Below are 14,315 nucleotides of genomic sequence, written 5' to 3'. Positions count from 1 at the left end.
AAATTATGTATTTTTTGTTTTATGTAAAACATTCAACAAATATGAGGTGTGTTTTTCATAAATTTTTTTTTATCATCTTTCTCTTCCTTGTTAGCTAATAATAGAATAAAAGCCTTATTTTTTTTTTACATTCATTTTCTTTAGTTTCTCGTTACTCTAAATTCATTATTATATTTTCTTAAAATGAATTTTATAATCATAAGTAATTAAATGTACTAGAAAATCTGAAAACTATACCTAGAAAAATACTAAAATTGAAAATGATAGAAACTGAAATCGAAACTAGAATCAGCCTAACAAGAGTAAGTGCTAATTTGACCTTTGAAAGTAATTGGATCTGACTGTTCTAAAACCATGGTCATTTTTATGGTATTAGCCTACTTTTTTTTTTCTCTCTTTTTATTTCGCCGATGGAAAAAAAAGGCAAAAAAGAGGAAAACAAAAGAATACTGAGGTGCATCCCTGAAGCGTTTCTTTCACTTCAATTCAGCTGGAAGAATCGCTTTGCGGCAAAACCACAGCATAACAAATGACCCCAAAATCACAAAAATCCCAAAAATTTCATGCATTCGAAAACTTGAGGGAAAACCTGCAGGAGCAGCAGTAGCATAGAGTCTGAATATTTGGTTCTTGTCTTCATTCAGATTTCATCCCAAAAAAAATGCTCCATCTTTTTATCAGAAATCCCATTTTTCTTCACTCTTGTACATCATCAACGGCAACAGTAAGGTATGCCTGTTTAAATTCTCTTCTTTTCTTTAGTTCCATTCCCCAAATTGAAAAAATCCCGCCTTTTACTTCTTCCTCCCCTGCTGTAAACGACGATGTTGAGACTGTTTTTCGGATACTAACAAGTTCAAGAACCTCAGTTGAACTCAGACAGTCACTGAGATCAGCAGCAGCTTCAATCCCTTTCTCAAATGACTTAATTGATAAGGTTCTGAAAAGGGTTAGATTTTCTCATTCTAATCCATTACAGGCTTTGGAATTCTTTAAGTTTACATCTAGGAAAAAGGGGTTTTTGCATTCTGCATTTTCTTTGGATACAATGCTGTATGTTTTGGGTAGGAGCAGAAAATTTGATAATATTTGGGAGGTTTTGGTGGAAGCGAAGAAAAAGGATCAATCTTCGATCACTTCAAGAACTGTTCAAGTTGTCTTAGCTAGGATTGCTAAGGTTTGTTCAGTTAAGCAGACTGTGATTTCGTTTAAGCGGTTTCGAAGGCTTGTTTTGGAGTTTGATACTAGTTGTTACAATGCACTGTTTAGGACATTGTGTCAAGAGAAGAGTATGAGTGATGCCAGGAATGTGTATCATAACTTGAAGCATGAGTTTAGGCCGAATTTGCAGACTTTTAATATATTGTTGTCTGGTTGGAAGTCAACTGATGAGGCCGAGGGCTTTTTTGAGGAGATGAGGGAAATGGGGGTTGAACCTGATATTGTTTCTTATAACTGTTTGGTGGATGTGTATTGTAAGACGAGAGAAATCGATAAGGCGTATAGGGTGGTGGAGGAGATGAGGGAGAGGGATATTAGTCCAGATGTGATTACATATACGAGTTTGATTGGTGGTTTGGGGCTTGTGGGGCAACCTGATAAGGCAAGGGATGTTTTGGAAGAGATGAGAGAGTATGGATGCTATCCTGATGTCGCAGCTTACAATGCTGCTATTAGAAATTTCTGTATTGCAAAGAGGATTGGGGATGCCTACGGTTTGATGAATGAGATGGTAAAGAAGGGGTTGAGCCCAAATGCAACTACTTATAATATTTTGTTGAGGACATTTTATTGGTGGAATGATTTGATAAGTTCATGGAACTTGTACCTGAGAATGAGGGAAACAGGGTGTCTACCAAACACTCAATCTTGTATGTTTTTGATCAGGTTGTTGAGAAGGCACGAGAAGGTTGAAATGGCACTTGAGCTATGGAATGATATGGTGGAGATGGGGTTTGGCTCTTATATATTGGTCTCTGACGTTTTGTTTGATTTGCTTTGTGACATGGGGAAGTTGGATGAGGCTGAGAGGTCTTTCTTGCAGATGGTGGAGAAAGGGCAAAAACCAAGTAATGTTTCATTTAGGAGGATTAAGGTGCTTATGGAATTGGCTAATAGGCAGGATGCTCTTCGTAATTTGTCAGAGAAGATGGCTCTTTTTGGCGGATCTATTAAACTTGCTGGGAGTGAAGAGAGTGACTTGGAAACATCAGGCTCCATGACTTGCTGAATACAATTTTCCAACTATTCCATCCATGAAGTATACTGCCAGGATGCTGAGATCAACATTTTGTTGCCATGTCAGCAGAAATTTTTATCAATTGCGCCTCCAGAGGTGCATCTATATGACATGCCAGTTTCTCGCAATTGCGTGTCCAGAAGTGCATTTGTATGACATGCCAGTTTCTTGTTAATTAGATTAGGCAGAGTGTCAACATGTTCTAGCTATGTTGCAATCAGTTTGAGTGGTGGCTGAGTAGAGCTGCTGATCTGATCCTTTTTTTTCTTTTTCCTTTTATGGGTAGCAATCATCATTCTTGCTGATGTTTTTGGCTGCTCAAACTTTGAAATTGCTTTCATTTAGATGTATACCACAAGTAAAATTTTGGTTGTAGTTGTTTCCCTCAGAGCTTAAATCTTTTGATGACAATTTGTCACTCATAGAGTTATTAATTGAATCCGCTTCTAGGTTTTGTTCCACCCTTGTGGGATTGATAAAAGATTGCACAAGAATCAGAATGACTTGCTGCTTCTGGAAGTTTGTTCTGTTGGTTTTAAAGATGTTCGATCAGAGAGTTTTCAACTTTCGTTTTTATGTTCCTTAATGGGTAACTTTGCAACTAGGTTTGTCGTGGAGCTCGAGATGTTCATCGTGTTGCCATATGTGGCTTTTGTTCATCAGACGCAGGGCACTCTGTTGGTGCTTTCCTTTAGCTTCATTCAACTGACGCACAAAGCACGTTAGTCTTCTCATTTTGTGTCGCAAGTACACCAGCAGTTACTTTAGATCATAAAATCAAACTAAATGTGAATGGAGAAATGCTATTTCAAGGTTTGTCTTTTAGAGTCTCATATTTCTGTGCACAAAGGTGAGTTACATGATTAAGAAGTTAATTGAATGGCCTTACATGTTGGTTTCTTAACAATCAAATTACTTGTCTATGACTTCTCTCTGACGCTGAGGACAAAATTATTTGAATGCAGAAAATCCATGGGGAAGCTGTGAGTTATTGAGAAAACAATGCTGAAACTACAAGAAGGTTGACCTGGTAGTGGTAAATTTAATTAGGTAAGCCATCCTTTATTCTTCGTTCCAATTAAAAGATCCAACAGTAACATCAAGTTACATGTACTTGTGCAAATCCACATAATCCTTAGTTTCCTCTTTTTTTGTTGAATCACAAAATCCTATGTTCTCAATTCATTGCTAGTTTGTTGTCAAATAATTTAGCTTATGTTTTGAAGTTTAATAAAAATTAGTTCTAGTAAAACTAATGTTTAGCTTGTGGTTGGACCTTCTTGTATACCCTTAATGAACTTTGACACAAAGATGGATCATTTTCTGAATAAGTTTGGGATGTACCAATGTATAGCTTCTGTACCGTCTCGTAAAGGTGAATTTCAATATTAGTTCCTACCTTTAGGAGCTTCTGAAAAAATGTAATTATTATTTTCACCATTAGTTTGGGTTTCCTAAATCATATAATTATGGAGACTATCTTTTAGAAACCTGAATCTAGTAATCAATCGTTGAGCTTCTACAAAGTGTTACAAAACCACACTAAGATTCACACATGAAAAGAACAAAGGACATAAAATGAGAAATTTTGAAGCGGATTTAGATTTCTATGAGTTTAGTAATTGATAGTGAACAAAAAGAAAACTGAATTGTTTTATTTTGTTCTAGGCTCTGTACAATATTTATACAAATGGAATTTGATTTTTGTCAATTCAATGAAATCTGTAATCTCCTAAAAATTAGGAGCTAATTTATTCTATCCTAAAATACATTAGGAGTAAATTATTCTATCCTAAAATAGATCAGAAATCATGGGATATACATAGAATTTATAGCTGTACAAAAAAGATATTCTAGATTTTCAACACTCCCCCTCAAGATGGTGAATAGATATTTTCCATTCCCATCTTGCATGTAGTGTCTTCAAAGTTGGAAGTTGGCATTCCCTTAGTTAACACATTTGCCAATTGATTATTTGATGTTACATATGGAGTGCAAATCATGCCGCTGTCCAGCTTTTCTTTAATAACATGTCTATCTACTTTGATGTGCTTTGTGCGATCATGTTGCACTGGATTGTGTGCAATGTTGATGGCAGACTTGTTGTCGCAATAGAGTTTCATAGGTCCTTCCCACTTGATTTTAAGGTCATCAAGTATTATTTTGAGTCATAGCAATTCACAAACTCCATGAGCCATAGCTCTAAACTCTGTTTCAGCATTTGATCTTGCAACAACCGATTGCTTCTTACTCCTCCATGTCACTAGGTTCCCATCAAGAAATGTACAATATCCTAAAGTTGATCTACGATCTACAACAGAACCTGCATAATCAACATCAGTATATGCCTCTATGAGCAATCCTTCATTTTTCTTGAACAAAATTCCTCTACTCGGTGTCCCTTTGAGGTAGGATAGAATTCTGTTGACAGCCTGCAAGTGTTTCTCTCTTGGATCATGCATAAATTGGCTTACTACACTTACGGCAAATGCTATGTTCGGCCTTGTATGGGACAAGTATATCAGTTTCCCAACCAATGGCTGATATCTTTCCTTATCTACTATGCTATCATCCTTCTCTTCATTCAATATCAAGTTAGGCTCAATGGGTGTGTTTGCTGCCTTGCATCCAAAATTGCCTGTTTCTTTAAGCAAGTCTAAGACATACTTTTGTTGGGAAACAAAGATGCCTTTACTTGAGTATGCCACCTCAATGCCTAAAAAATACTTCAGCCTTCCTAGTTCTTTAATTTCAAACTCCTTTGCTAAGTACTTTTTGAGTGTTTCTCTTTCGATTGGATCATTTCCGATGATGATGATGTCATCTACATATACAAGTAGAGCTGTAACATCTCCTTTTGAATGTTTTATGAACAAGGTATGATCTTCTTGACTTTGTTTGTATTGCATTACTAGCATCACTTTAGTAAATCTTCCGAACCAAACCCTTGGCGATTGTTTTAATCCATATAAAGCTTTCTTTAACCTGCACACTTTCTTTTCCAAAAACATTTCATTGAAACCCGGTGGAGGTTCCATGTACACCTCTTCTTCTAAATCCCCATGTAAGAACGCATTCTTAACATCAAATTGCTATAAACACCAACCAAAGTTAGTGGTTAAAGACAAAAGAACATGCACAGTATTCATTTTTGCAACGGGTGCAAAGGTCTCTTGGTAATCTATCCCATATACCTGTGTATATTCTTTTGCAACCAACCGAGCTTTATGCCTTTCTAATGAACCATTAGCTCTATATTTCAAAGTAAACACCCATTTACACCCCATTGTTTTCTTTCCTTTAGGCAGATTTACAATTTTTCAAATCTTATTTCTCTCTAGGACATTCATCACCTCTTTCATAACTTGTAACCAGTTCTATTTTCTAAGTGTCTCTTGTAGTGTTTGTGGGATTGAAATGGAGTTGATGGTAGTAAGAAAAGTTTTATGTTGTGGAGAGAGTCTATGGAAAGACACGAAATTTGAGATTGGATGCTTAGTGCGTTCTCGTGTTCCTTTTTGAACAGCAATTGAACAGAATCAGATTGAACACACAAAGGAACAGAATTTTCAATACCTGATTGTGGTTCAGATTCTTGGATTTGCACAAGTTCAGAAATTTGAACTTTTTTCCTTGAGTAGACCTTGAGTGGTGTAGTTGGATTTAAACCAGTTTTTCTCTCAGCTCCAAGATCAGGTTCAATTTCTTTACTGGCATGTTCAACTTCAAATTCAGGTTCAGATTCACTGCTAACATGTTCTCCTTTGGAACTTGGTGTAGGGTCAGGTTTGAAAGATTTCAAGTTTAGTGTAGGACTTTGAAAATTAAGGAAAAATTTCTTATCTTTCCAAGAACTCTCCCCCTGGAGATGAGGATTGTTACTTTGAGAGTAAGATTCATTTTCAACAAATGTGACATCCATAGAGGTAAAATTTTTTTTGAAGGTGGATGATAACACTTGTATCCTTTCTTTGTGTTTGAGTATCCCACAAAAATACATTTTAAAGCTCTTGGATCAAGTTTTCCTCTTTGGTGTGCATGAACATGTACAAAAGCAACACAACCAAACACTTTTGGTGACAATGTGCAAGAGACATTAAAATCAGGGTAAAAAATGGAAAGAGCAGCAATGGGACTCTGATTATTTAGCACTTTGAAAGGTACTCTATTTATCAAATGTGCAGCAGTTAAAATAGCATCCCCACAAAAGGTTTTTGGAATTTTATGTTGAAACAAAATTGCTCGAGTCACATTGAGTAAATGTCTATTTTTCCGTTCAGCAATCCCATTTTGTTGGGGTGTGTCTATACAGGATGACTCATGTATTATACCCTTTTTTTGAAAAAAAGATGAGAGAATTTGATTAAAATAGTCTGTTGGATTGTCAAATCTTACTCTTTTAATCAAACTTCCAAATTGTGTACAAATTATTTTATGAAACATTGGAAAAATACTGCTTACTTCTGATTCTTCTTTCATAAGAAATAACCAAGCAATTCTAGTACAATCATCAATGAATGTGACAAACCATTTTGCTCCAGAAATACTAGAAACTCTACAAGGCCCCCAAATATCAGTATGTATCAAAGAGAAAGGTCTAGTAGATCTTGTATTACTCAATGAAAATGATAATCTATGATGATTAGCAATTTCATATGTATCACAATGAAAACTAATAACATCTTTATTCTTAAAAAGTGAAGGAAACATATTTTTAAGTAAAATAAAAGATGGATGACCAAGACGGAAATGATGAACCCAAATTTCAGATTTATTATTTGAGGAGCAGGTGAGGGATAACTGATTATTGTTCTTCTTGTTGCCACTCATTTCCTCAAGGTAATAAAGCCCATCATTCACCTTAGCAAGTCCAATCGTCCTCCCCGTAACTAAATCCTGAAAAACACAGTGAGTAGAATAGAAGATCTTTGGTAATTTGATGGATGGATATGAGATTGGAGAACAATTTTGGGACGTACAACACATTATTTAGGGACAAAGAATTTGATAGATTTACTGTCCCTTGGCCTGCAACAGTTATAGGAGATCCATCCGCAATAGTAATTTTTCTATTTTCAGGACATGGGTTGTATGTTCTAAATTTGATTGGGCTATCAGTCATATAGTCAGTAACTCTTGAGTCGATGACCCAAGAGCCTAGAGAAGACATGCTTGAGGCACTTAAAACATAAGAGTTAGAGTACTTACCTGATTGAGCCAATGAACACGTACTAGAGGACTTTTCAAGGGAATTTAGGAGGTTTCTTAGCTTTTCGATTTCTTCTTTCTTAAATTCTCCTATACCAGCGTGGTTGGATTTTTCTTGTGTTTGGTCTTCTCCATCAGTTAAGTGGGCTTTTCCTCCTTTGAACCTCCTTTACGACTAAAGACTTGTTTCTTCCCATGGAGTTTGAAGCAATCATCTCGCGTATGGCATGATTTTTTGCAGTATGTGCACCAAATTGTGTCTTTATTTGACTCTGTACGTCCACTACCTATCTTTGTTTCCTTATTGTTTGACTTTGTAGAAATCATTGCCGAGCCTTCTAATGTTTTAGGCTCCAACATTACTTCTCGCCTATTCTCTTCAACTCGAATCAATGATATTGTCTCATTCAGAGATGATAATCTTTCCTTCCCCAATATCAGGACTCTGACTTGATCAAATTCCACATTCAGACCTGCAAGGAAGTCATAAACTCTATCCTTTTCGATAAAGTTTTTCAAGGTGGCTGCGTCTTCACTATACAAGATCTGAACACATTGATATTGGTCCAGTTCCTGCCATAGATTTTGCAGAAGATTGGCATATTGAGTAACAGAAAGGTTGCCTTGTTTAGTGGCTGAGATCTTTGTTTTGATCTCATAGATTAGGGCAGCATCTCCTGCCTTTGAATAGGTCTATCAAATAGTAGTCCATATATCTTTAATTGTTGGTAGGAACATGCAAGTATCACTTATTTCAGGTAACAAGGAGTTCAGTTCCTGCCGATATTGGTCCAATTCTTGCCATAAATTTTGCAGAAGATAGGCATATTGAGTAACAGAAAGGTTGCCTTGTTTAGTGGCTGAGATCTTTGTTTTGATCTCATAGATTAAGGCAGCATCTCCTGCCTTTGAATAGGTCTGTCGACTAGTAGTCCATATATTTTTAGCTGTTGGTAGGAACATGCAAGTATCGCTTATTTCAGGTAACATGGAGTTCCACAGCCATGACATGACCATAGAATCCTCTTCATCCCAAGCAGCGAATTTAGGATCTCCCTTTTTCGGTCCAGTTCCAAGCAAGTGGCTGATTTTGCCCTTTCCTTTGAGAAATGTTTGAACAAATTGTGACCACTTCAAATAGTTTTTTCCGTTGAGCCTGTAGGCTGCCTGGATATTCTGCAAATCCCCTGTTTGTGGAATATTTGAGGTCTCTTCTGATTTGGTATTGGAGTTGATTTCTGATGTTTCAGTTTCATACATGTTGGAAGTTTCAAAAAAAAAATTGGCAATGAAGGCCTAATGAAAAAAATCAGCAATTAAGGCTAGAAATTGCATTTGGCAATAAAGACTTGAAAAGAAGAAAGCACTCAGCTTTGAAGGCTGACAAGAAGAGGTCCCAAGAGCAAAAGCTCTGATACCATGAACAAAAAGAAAACTGAATTGTTCTATTTTGTTCTAGACTCTGTACAACATTTATACAAATGGAATTTGACTTTTGTTAATTTTATGAAATCTGTAATCTCCTAGAAATGAGGAGCTAATTTATTCTATCCTAAAATACATTGGGAGTAAATTATTCTATCCTAAAATAGAGCAGAAATCATGGGATATACATAGAATTTATAGCTGTACAAAAAAGATATTCTAGATTTTCAACAGACAGCACTTGAAGAACCGTGAAAGATTAATTGGTCTGACACAAATACTTCAGACATCTAACGTGGAATGAAAAGTTCCCTTTCCCAAATTTCTCCACCTACAAAAATGAAAGGTAAGCGCATTAAACTACAACAATGGTGATTGCTTAGATGAATTGATCAAATCAATAAATGAGAATAATAAAAAGAAAGGTATCATAACCTTAAAGTTGTCTATTCTAATTCAGTGAATCAGAAATTCAGTGAAAACACAATAAACTATCAGTCTCACTAATTATCAGAAATGGCTTTGGATCCTGTGAGGTCATCCTTTTGGTTATGGCCTTGAGTGATATCTTGATTCATAGACTGGAGATCTTAAAGTTGTTATTTTTGAATAATGGGGCAATGAGACATGCTCCAAAAACTTGATATCAGCTATACAAATATAAGACCAGACCCGCTATATGAATAATAGCTTATTAAGCACAAAGATAGTAAGTAACTGAATATACATAGGGCAACTGTGAGAAGAATAGTTTATCTTAAGAATGTAAACATTTGATGATATAGATAACAAAGTTGTACAAGGAAACAATATAAAATCACAGAATGTGTGTTCTAGTTACCTCATTTATCTGGATATTTAGTTTCTTCTTCCATGCGCTTGTGACATGTTTTTGGTTTTTCCAGCTGATTATACAGTTTTTCTCTTTCCAAACAAGAGTACACTATTACTATATGCTTCTTCTTCAATGAATCTTACCAATCTTCTTGGTTTTCCAGTAACAAACATTAGAAGACCAGAAGCTATGCCAAGAACAAGTCCACAACCATATCCTATGAACACTGATTTCCAGGTAAATCCACCCATGAAACTCGAATCCTCGCCTTGTTCCAATGCCTCGTCTGGGGGCGCTTGTGGCACATGCATTTCTTCACAGCTTTTTGTTAGTGGGAATCCACATAATCCTGAGTTTCCGCTGTATGAATCTTCACCAAGTGTGCGCAATTGATTGCCTTGAGGAATGCGCCCAATAAGATGATTGCATGATAAGTTTAGGACTTCAAGAGATGTGAGATTCGTTAGCTGCATTGGAATCTCTCCTCCAATTTGGTTTCTTGAAAGGTCTAATGTTTCAAGAAATTTCAGGTTCCCAATAGCTGGTGGAATGTGGCCAGAAAAGTTATTGCTGGATAAGTTCAACAACTTGAGGGAGTAGAGATTTCCAATGACATCTGGGATCCTCCCATGAAACATGTTGCTCGACAGATCAATGGTTGTGAGAGTTCTAATGATTTTGGTGAACTCAATCTCATAGCCTTTGGATGTCATGTTGACAGAGTATGGATAATTTGTCGTATTGCCGGTTGCATGCAAGTATTTAGATTCTGATTTGTTGCTTTGTAAGCTCATCATGGCCCTGAAGCTTTCCAAAAGTTCTGTAGATAGAACACCGCTGAACTCATTGCAAGAGAGGGCGAAGATTTGCAACTTTTGGAATGGGCTCTTAGCCTTGAAAATGCTAATGGGTCCAAAGAATCTGTTATAACTCAACACAAGAACTTGGAGCTCCGTAAGATTTTGTAACCATGCTGGAAATATATCTTTCAGACGGTTGTTCCCCACATCAAGGACTTCTAAGTACTTGCAGTTGGCCAAAGTTTCTGGCAGCGGCCCTTCCAAGAAATTTGTATTCAGACCAAGATACCTCAATCTGCTATCTTTTGCAAATACCATTGAATTAATGGTCCTTTGCAGGCGATTTCCTTCCAAATTCAAGACCACAAGTTGACTAGAAAAGTTCCCAAAACACCGAGGAATTGCACCAGTAAATTTGTTCCTTGACAAATCAAGAATTGCTAGAGCTTTCAAATTGCAAATGAAAAGAGGCAATTGTCCTTGGATTTGGTTGAATCGAACATCTAGAACCCTTAGATTCTTCCAAGGTAATGCATCCATCCCAGAAAGGTGGTTGTAAGATAGATTTAGATACAGAAGTGAATCCCAAGGCATGGATGTCACCCAGCTGGGAATCTGACCTTGAATCTTATTGCCAGCGAGCTGTAGAACTTCTAACTTCTTTGAGCTTCTGAGAAATTCTGGAAAAGCCTTCATCTCGCAAGAAGATAGCTCCAAACGATGAAGGTTTGGTAAAGAGTTGCTGACATTCCCGCTGGTGCTCCATGATATTCGATTATTAGAGAGAACAAGGTACTCAAGACTATCACTGGATAGTTCAAGCACGCCACTCAAATTATTTGATGAGAGGTCAAGGAAACCTAAAAATGGGAGTGTTGAAATTGATTTAGGAATTTGACCATATAATTGGTTATTACTCAAATCAATTTTCATCAGTGACATTCCATTGAGCTCTTCGATTTGTCCTGTTAGGAGATTGTTTTTGAGAAGCAAAGTTGTGAGTAACTGCAGGCTAAATAACCATGTCGGTGCTGTGCCATGGAGCGAGTTGTTTGAAAGATATAGAAAAGACAATCCCTGAAGGCCACTCACGTTTGATGGAAGAGGACCAGTTATCGAATTGGATCGTAGATCCAGTGTCTGGAGATTGGTAAGGTTCGCAATGGTGAATGGGAAAGGGCCAACCAAACGGTTGTCTGGCAATGACAATTGAGTTAGTTTTTGGAGATTTGTGAAACAATCTGGTATTTGGCCTTGCACTTGGTTGCCTGTAAGGTCTAAAACTTCCAGTTGGACAAGATTTGAGATCACCGATGGAAGAGGCCCACTGAAACTGTTATGAGTCAGAGACATTGTAGTGAGCTGAGAAAGGTTTCCAATTGACTCAGGAAGGCGACCAGTGAACTGACATCCATCGAGCAACATGCTGTTCAAGAACTTCAAGCAGCCAAATGTGTTGGGAAGTTCCCCAGAAAAATTTGTGTCAGCAAGATCTAAGTATGACAACATATATGAAGCAGTGCAGTTAAAGTTCGGTAAACTTCCAGTGACTTGAGTTCCATCTAGTATGAGTTGTTGCAATTTTGCTAGAGAGAAAATATGGTCTGGTAGCTTACCATAAACTTGAGTTTGACCCAGATCCACAATTGTTAAAGATGAAGAAAAGTTCTTGGGGAACTCGGAGAAGATACTAACGTTAGAAAGAGAAAGTATTCTAACCTGAGTTATGTTTTGAAGAAGCAGTTGGAAATCCTGATGTTCAAACTCAATAGGATTTTGGGAGAGATCGAGTGAAACTAAATTTGACAGTAAAGATATTTGGGATGGAATTTGACCGTAGAAATTGGAATTGGAGAGATTGAGGTTTGTTAAACTAGTCAAGCCACCAATGCCATGAGAAATTGGTGAATTCTTGAAGTCGTTGTAAGCTAGATTAAGCTTTTGGAGGCGAGAAAGATTGAACAGGCTACTATTAGCATGGATGGATCCTTGAAGTTGGCTGCAACTAAGGTCTATGCCAATTACATGGCCTGCAACTCTATGGCATGTTACCCCATCCCAGGTGCAGCAATCAGAAGTTTTGTTCCATGATATCATCTTTGGATATGCATATTCGCAGTAGGCAGAAGCATCTGTTGATGTTTGAAACATTTGCTTAAGCTGAAGTAGAGCAAGACCCTCATCATGGTGACACAAATGAGGTGAAAGGGAGGACAAACTGGTAATTTCTCGAGATTGCAATGAAAGGAGCACTAGTGTATAAACTATTAGATTCCTCATTTTGCTTGATCAAATTTTGTATGTGCAGATTGTTGGTGTAGCATATATATATATATATATATATATATATATCCTAAACTCACTTTGCTTTGTGCACAAATGGACCAGTTCTCTTTGGATGGCTTCTATCACATTGTTACTAAATTCCTATCTAACCATCCCTTTCATGAGTAATGGCTAATTAGAATGGGCCTTAGCTCCTCTGAAAAGTCTTTCATGAGTAAAGACTTGTAATGCCAAGAAACTACATTTACGTTCTAAATTCATTTCCACCATAAATGCCTTTGGATCAACGAGTCTACTAATTATCACAGCTATGGGGCCAAAGTGGCCTACCCATCTCAGCCCTTTTCGTTCATGAGTATTATCTGAACTTTTGAACCTGTAATCTGGAATTCACTTTTGTTTTGTTGTAAAACAAAAAATTGGAAAAAAAATGATTAAAGAGATGCAGAAAGTCAATAAGCATTCTGTTAAGATTACTTAACTATCTTGCTTTTCTTGTTTTAATTGGATCATGAACCATTTCATGGTTACTTGTTGCTGTTTGAAGTTTGTGGTTGTATTCTTGTGCTTTATTATATGGTTATTCTTGACTCCTTACCTAGGATATGTGAATTGTCTTTTGTAGTTAAAATAGAAATTTCAACCTTATTTTCGAGTTAGTTCATGCTATTAGATTTTGTCTCGTGGATTGATCATGTGATTTGAAGAACTTCACCATAAATTTTGTTAGTAGATCCTAATTTGGTGAAAATTATACCTTATAAATCAAGTAATATGGTGAGCTTCTATCCTAAAATCAAGTCTTCCTGCTAACTATAAGAAACGTTCCAGAAAGATGCATTTTGTTACTCCACAAAACCCTTCATCCTAGTTTGTTTTGTCACATTGTAGTGTGAAAAAAGATCATTCTCTTGAAATATATAACTCTCCCTTCCCTTTTCTCAAAATTGTCGTACCATTTGGTGGGGAAACTCCAAAGCCAATTAAGATTATGCTGGTCGCTGGTGCTCTAATTTTCAGGTCCAGTGAAGAATAAGTTCTGTTCAAGTTGCTTCCATGAATTTCACTTCTGACAATTTTGGATGAAGACTAGGCTTCACTTATCTATCATTTATTGCAAAAGACTGAGGATGACTTGTTCTTTTCCAGAAAGTCAAAAAATGTCGCTTGGATTACTTTCTCTCTGTTTACACATATCAGCTTGGGGTAAACGATTGAAGTTTGAATGGTGCAAAGCTGTTCCAATTCAAGTCCCACAAAGGTGCAAGTTGATTAGTCAATGTAAAGCATTTGAAAGCACACTAGCCTAGTTTTTAGTCTCAAAGATCACCTCTTTGGTAGGTGGGGAATAATGAAGAGAACTATTGTCATAATTTTCATCGAACCACTTTCAATATGCAAACCAAACTGGGATATACCCCTTTTTTCATATTTTCTAAACATGTTCTTGATTTCATTTTCAACCATGAAGCAAAAGATAAAGTTGCAGGGAATCAGAATCTCTTTGCACCTGGAAGTTGAC

At 36.7% G+C, this 14,315-nt stretch overlaps 2 protein-coding genes across 2 annotated transcripts; one reads left to right on the top strand and one right to left on the bottom strand.

Moving 5' to 3' along the window:
* The first annotated feature begins 296 nt into the window (after positions 1-296).
* On the top strand, positions 297-2,627 carry LOC113704719 (putative pentatricopeptide repeat-containing protein At1g02420). Its single transcript, XM_027226595.2, has one exon. The coding sequence runs from the start codon at positions 662-664 to the stop codon at positions 2,228-2,230; it is 1,569 nt and encodes a 522-aa protein (XP_027082396.1). The 5' UTR covers positions 297-661; the 3' UTR covers positions 2,231-2,627.
* Positions 2,628-8,749: 6,122 nt separating this feature from the next.
* Positions 8,750-12,800, bottom strand: LOC113725598 (receptor-like protein Cf-9 homolog). Its single transcript, XM_027248870.2, has 2 exons — positions 9,714-12,800; positions 8,750-9,203 (listed from the first exon to the last, which is right to left on the bottom strand). Exon 1 carries the CDS (start codon positions 12,785-12,787, stop codon positions 9,782-9,784), a length of 3,006 nt encoding a protein of 1,001 aa, XP_027104671.2. The 5' UTR covers positions 12,788-12,800; the 3' UTR covers positions 8,750-9,203; positions 9,714-9,781.
* Positions 12,801-14,315: the final 1,515 nt, after the last annotated feature.

This window comes from Coffea arabica, chromosome 1e (assembly GCF_036785885.1).
Source record: "Coffea arabica cultivar ET-39 chromosome 1e, Coffea Arabica ET-39 HiFi, whole genome shotgun sequence".
Taxonomy (NCBI): Eukaryota; Viridiplantae; Streptophyta; class Magnoliopsida; order Gentianales; family Rubiaceae; genus Coffea; species Coffea arabica.
The sequence above is the reverse complement of the archived record's forward strand: the minus strand, read 5'-3'. Positions and strand labels throughout refer to the sequence as shown.

Bases quoted from the DNA above. Each gene is read 5' to 3' on its own strand.
- LOC113725598 (XM_027248870.2), bottom strand. From the start codon at position 12,787: ATGAGGAATCTAATAGTTTATACACTAGTGCTCCTTTCATTGCAATCT.
- LOC113704719 (XM_027226595.2), top strand. From the start codon at position 662: ATGCTCCATCTTTTTATCAGAAATCCCATTTTTCTTCACTCTTGTACA.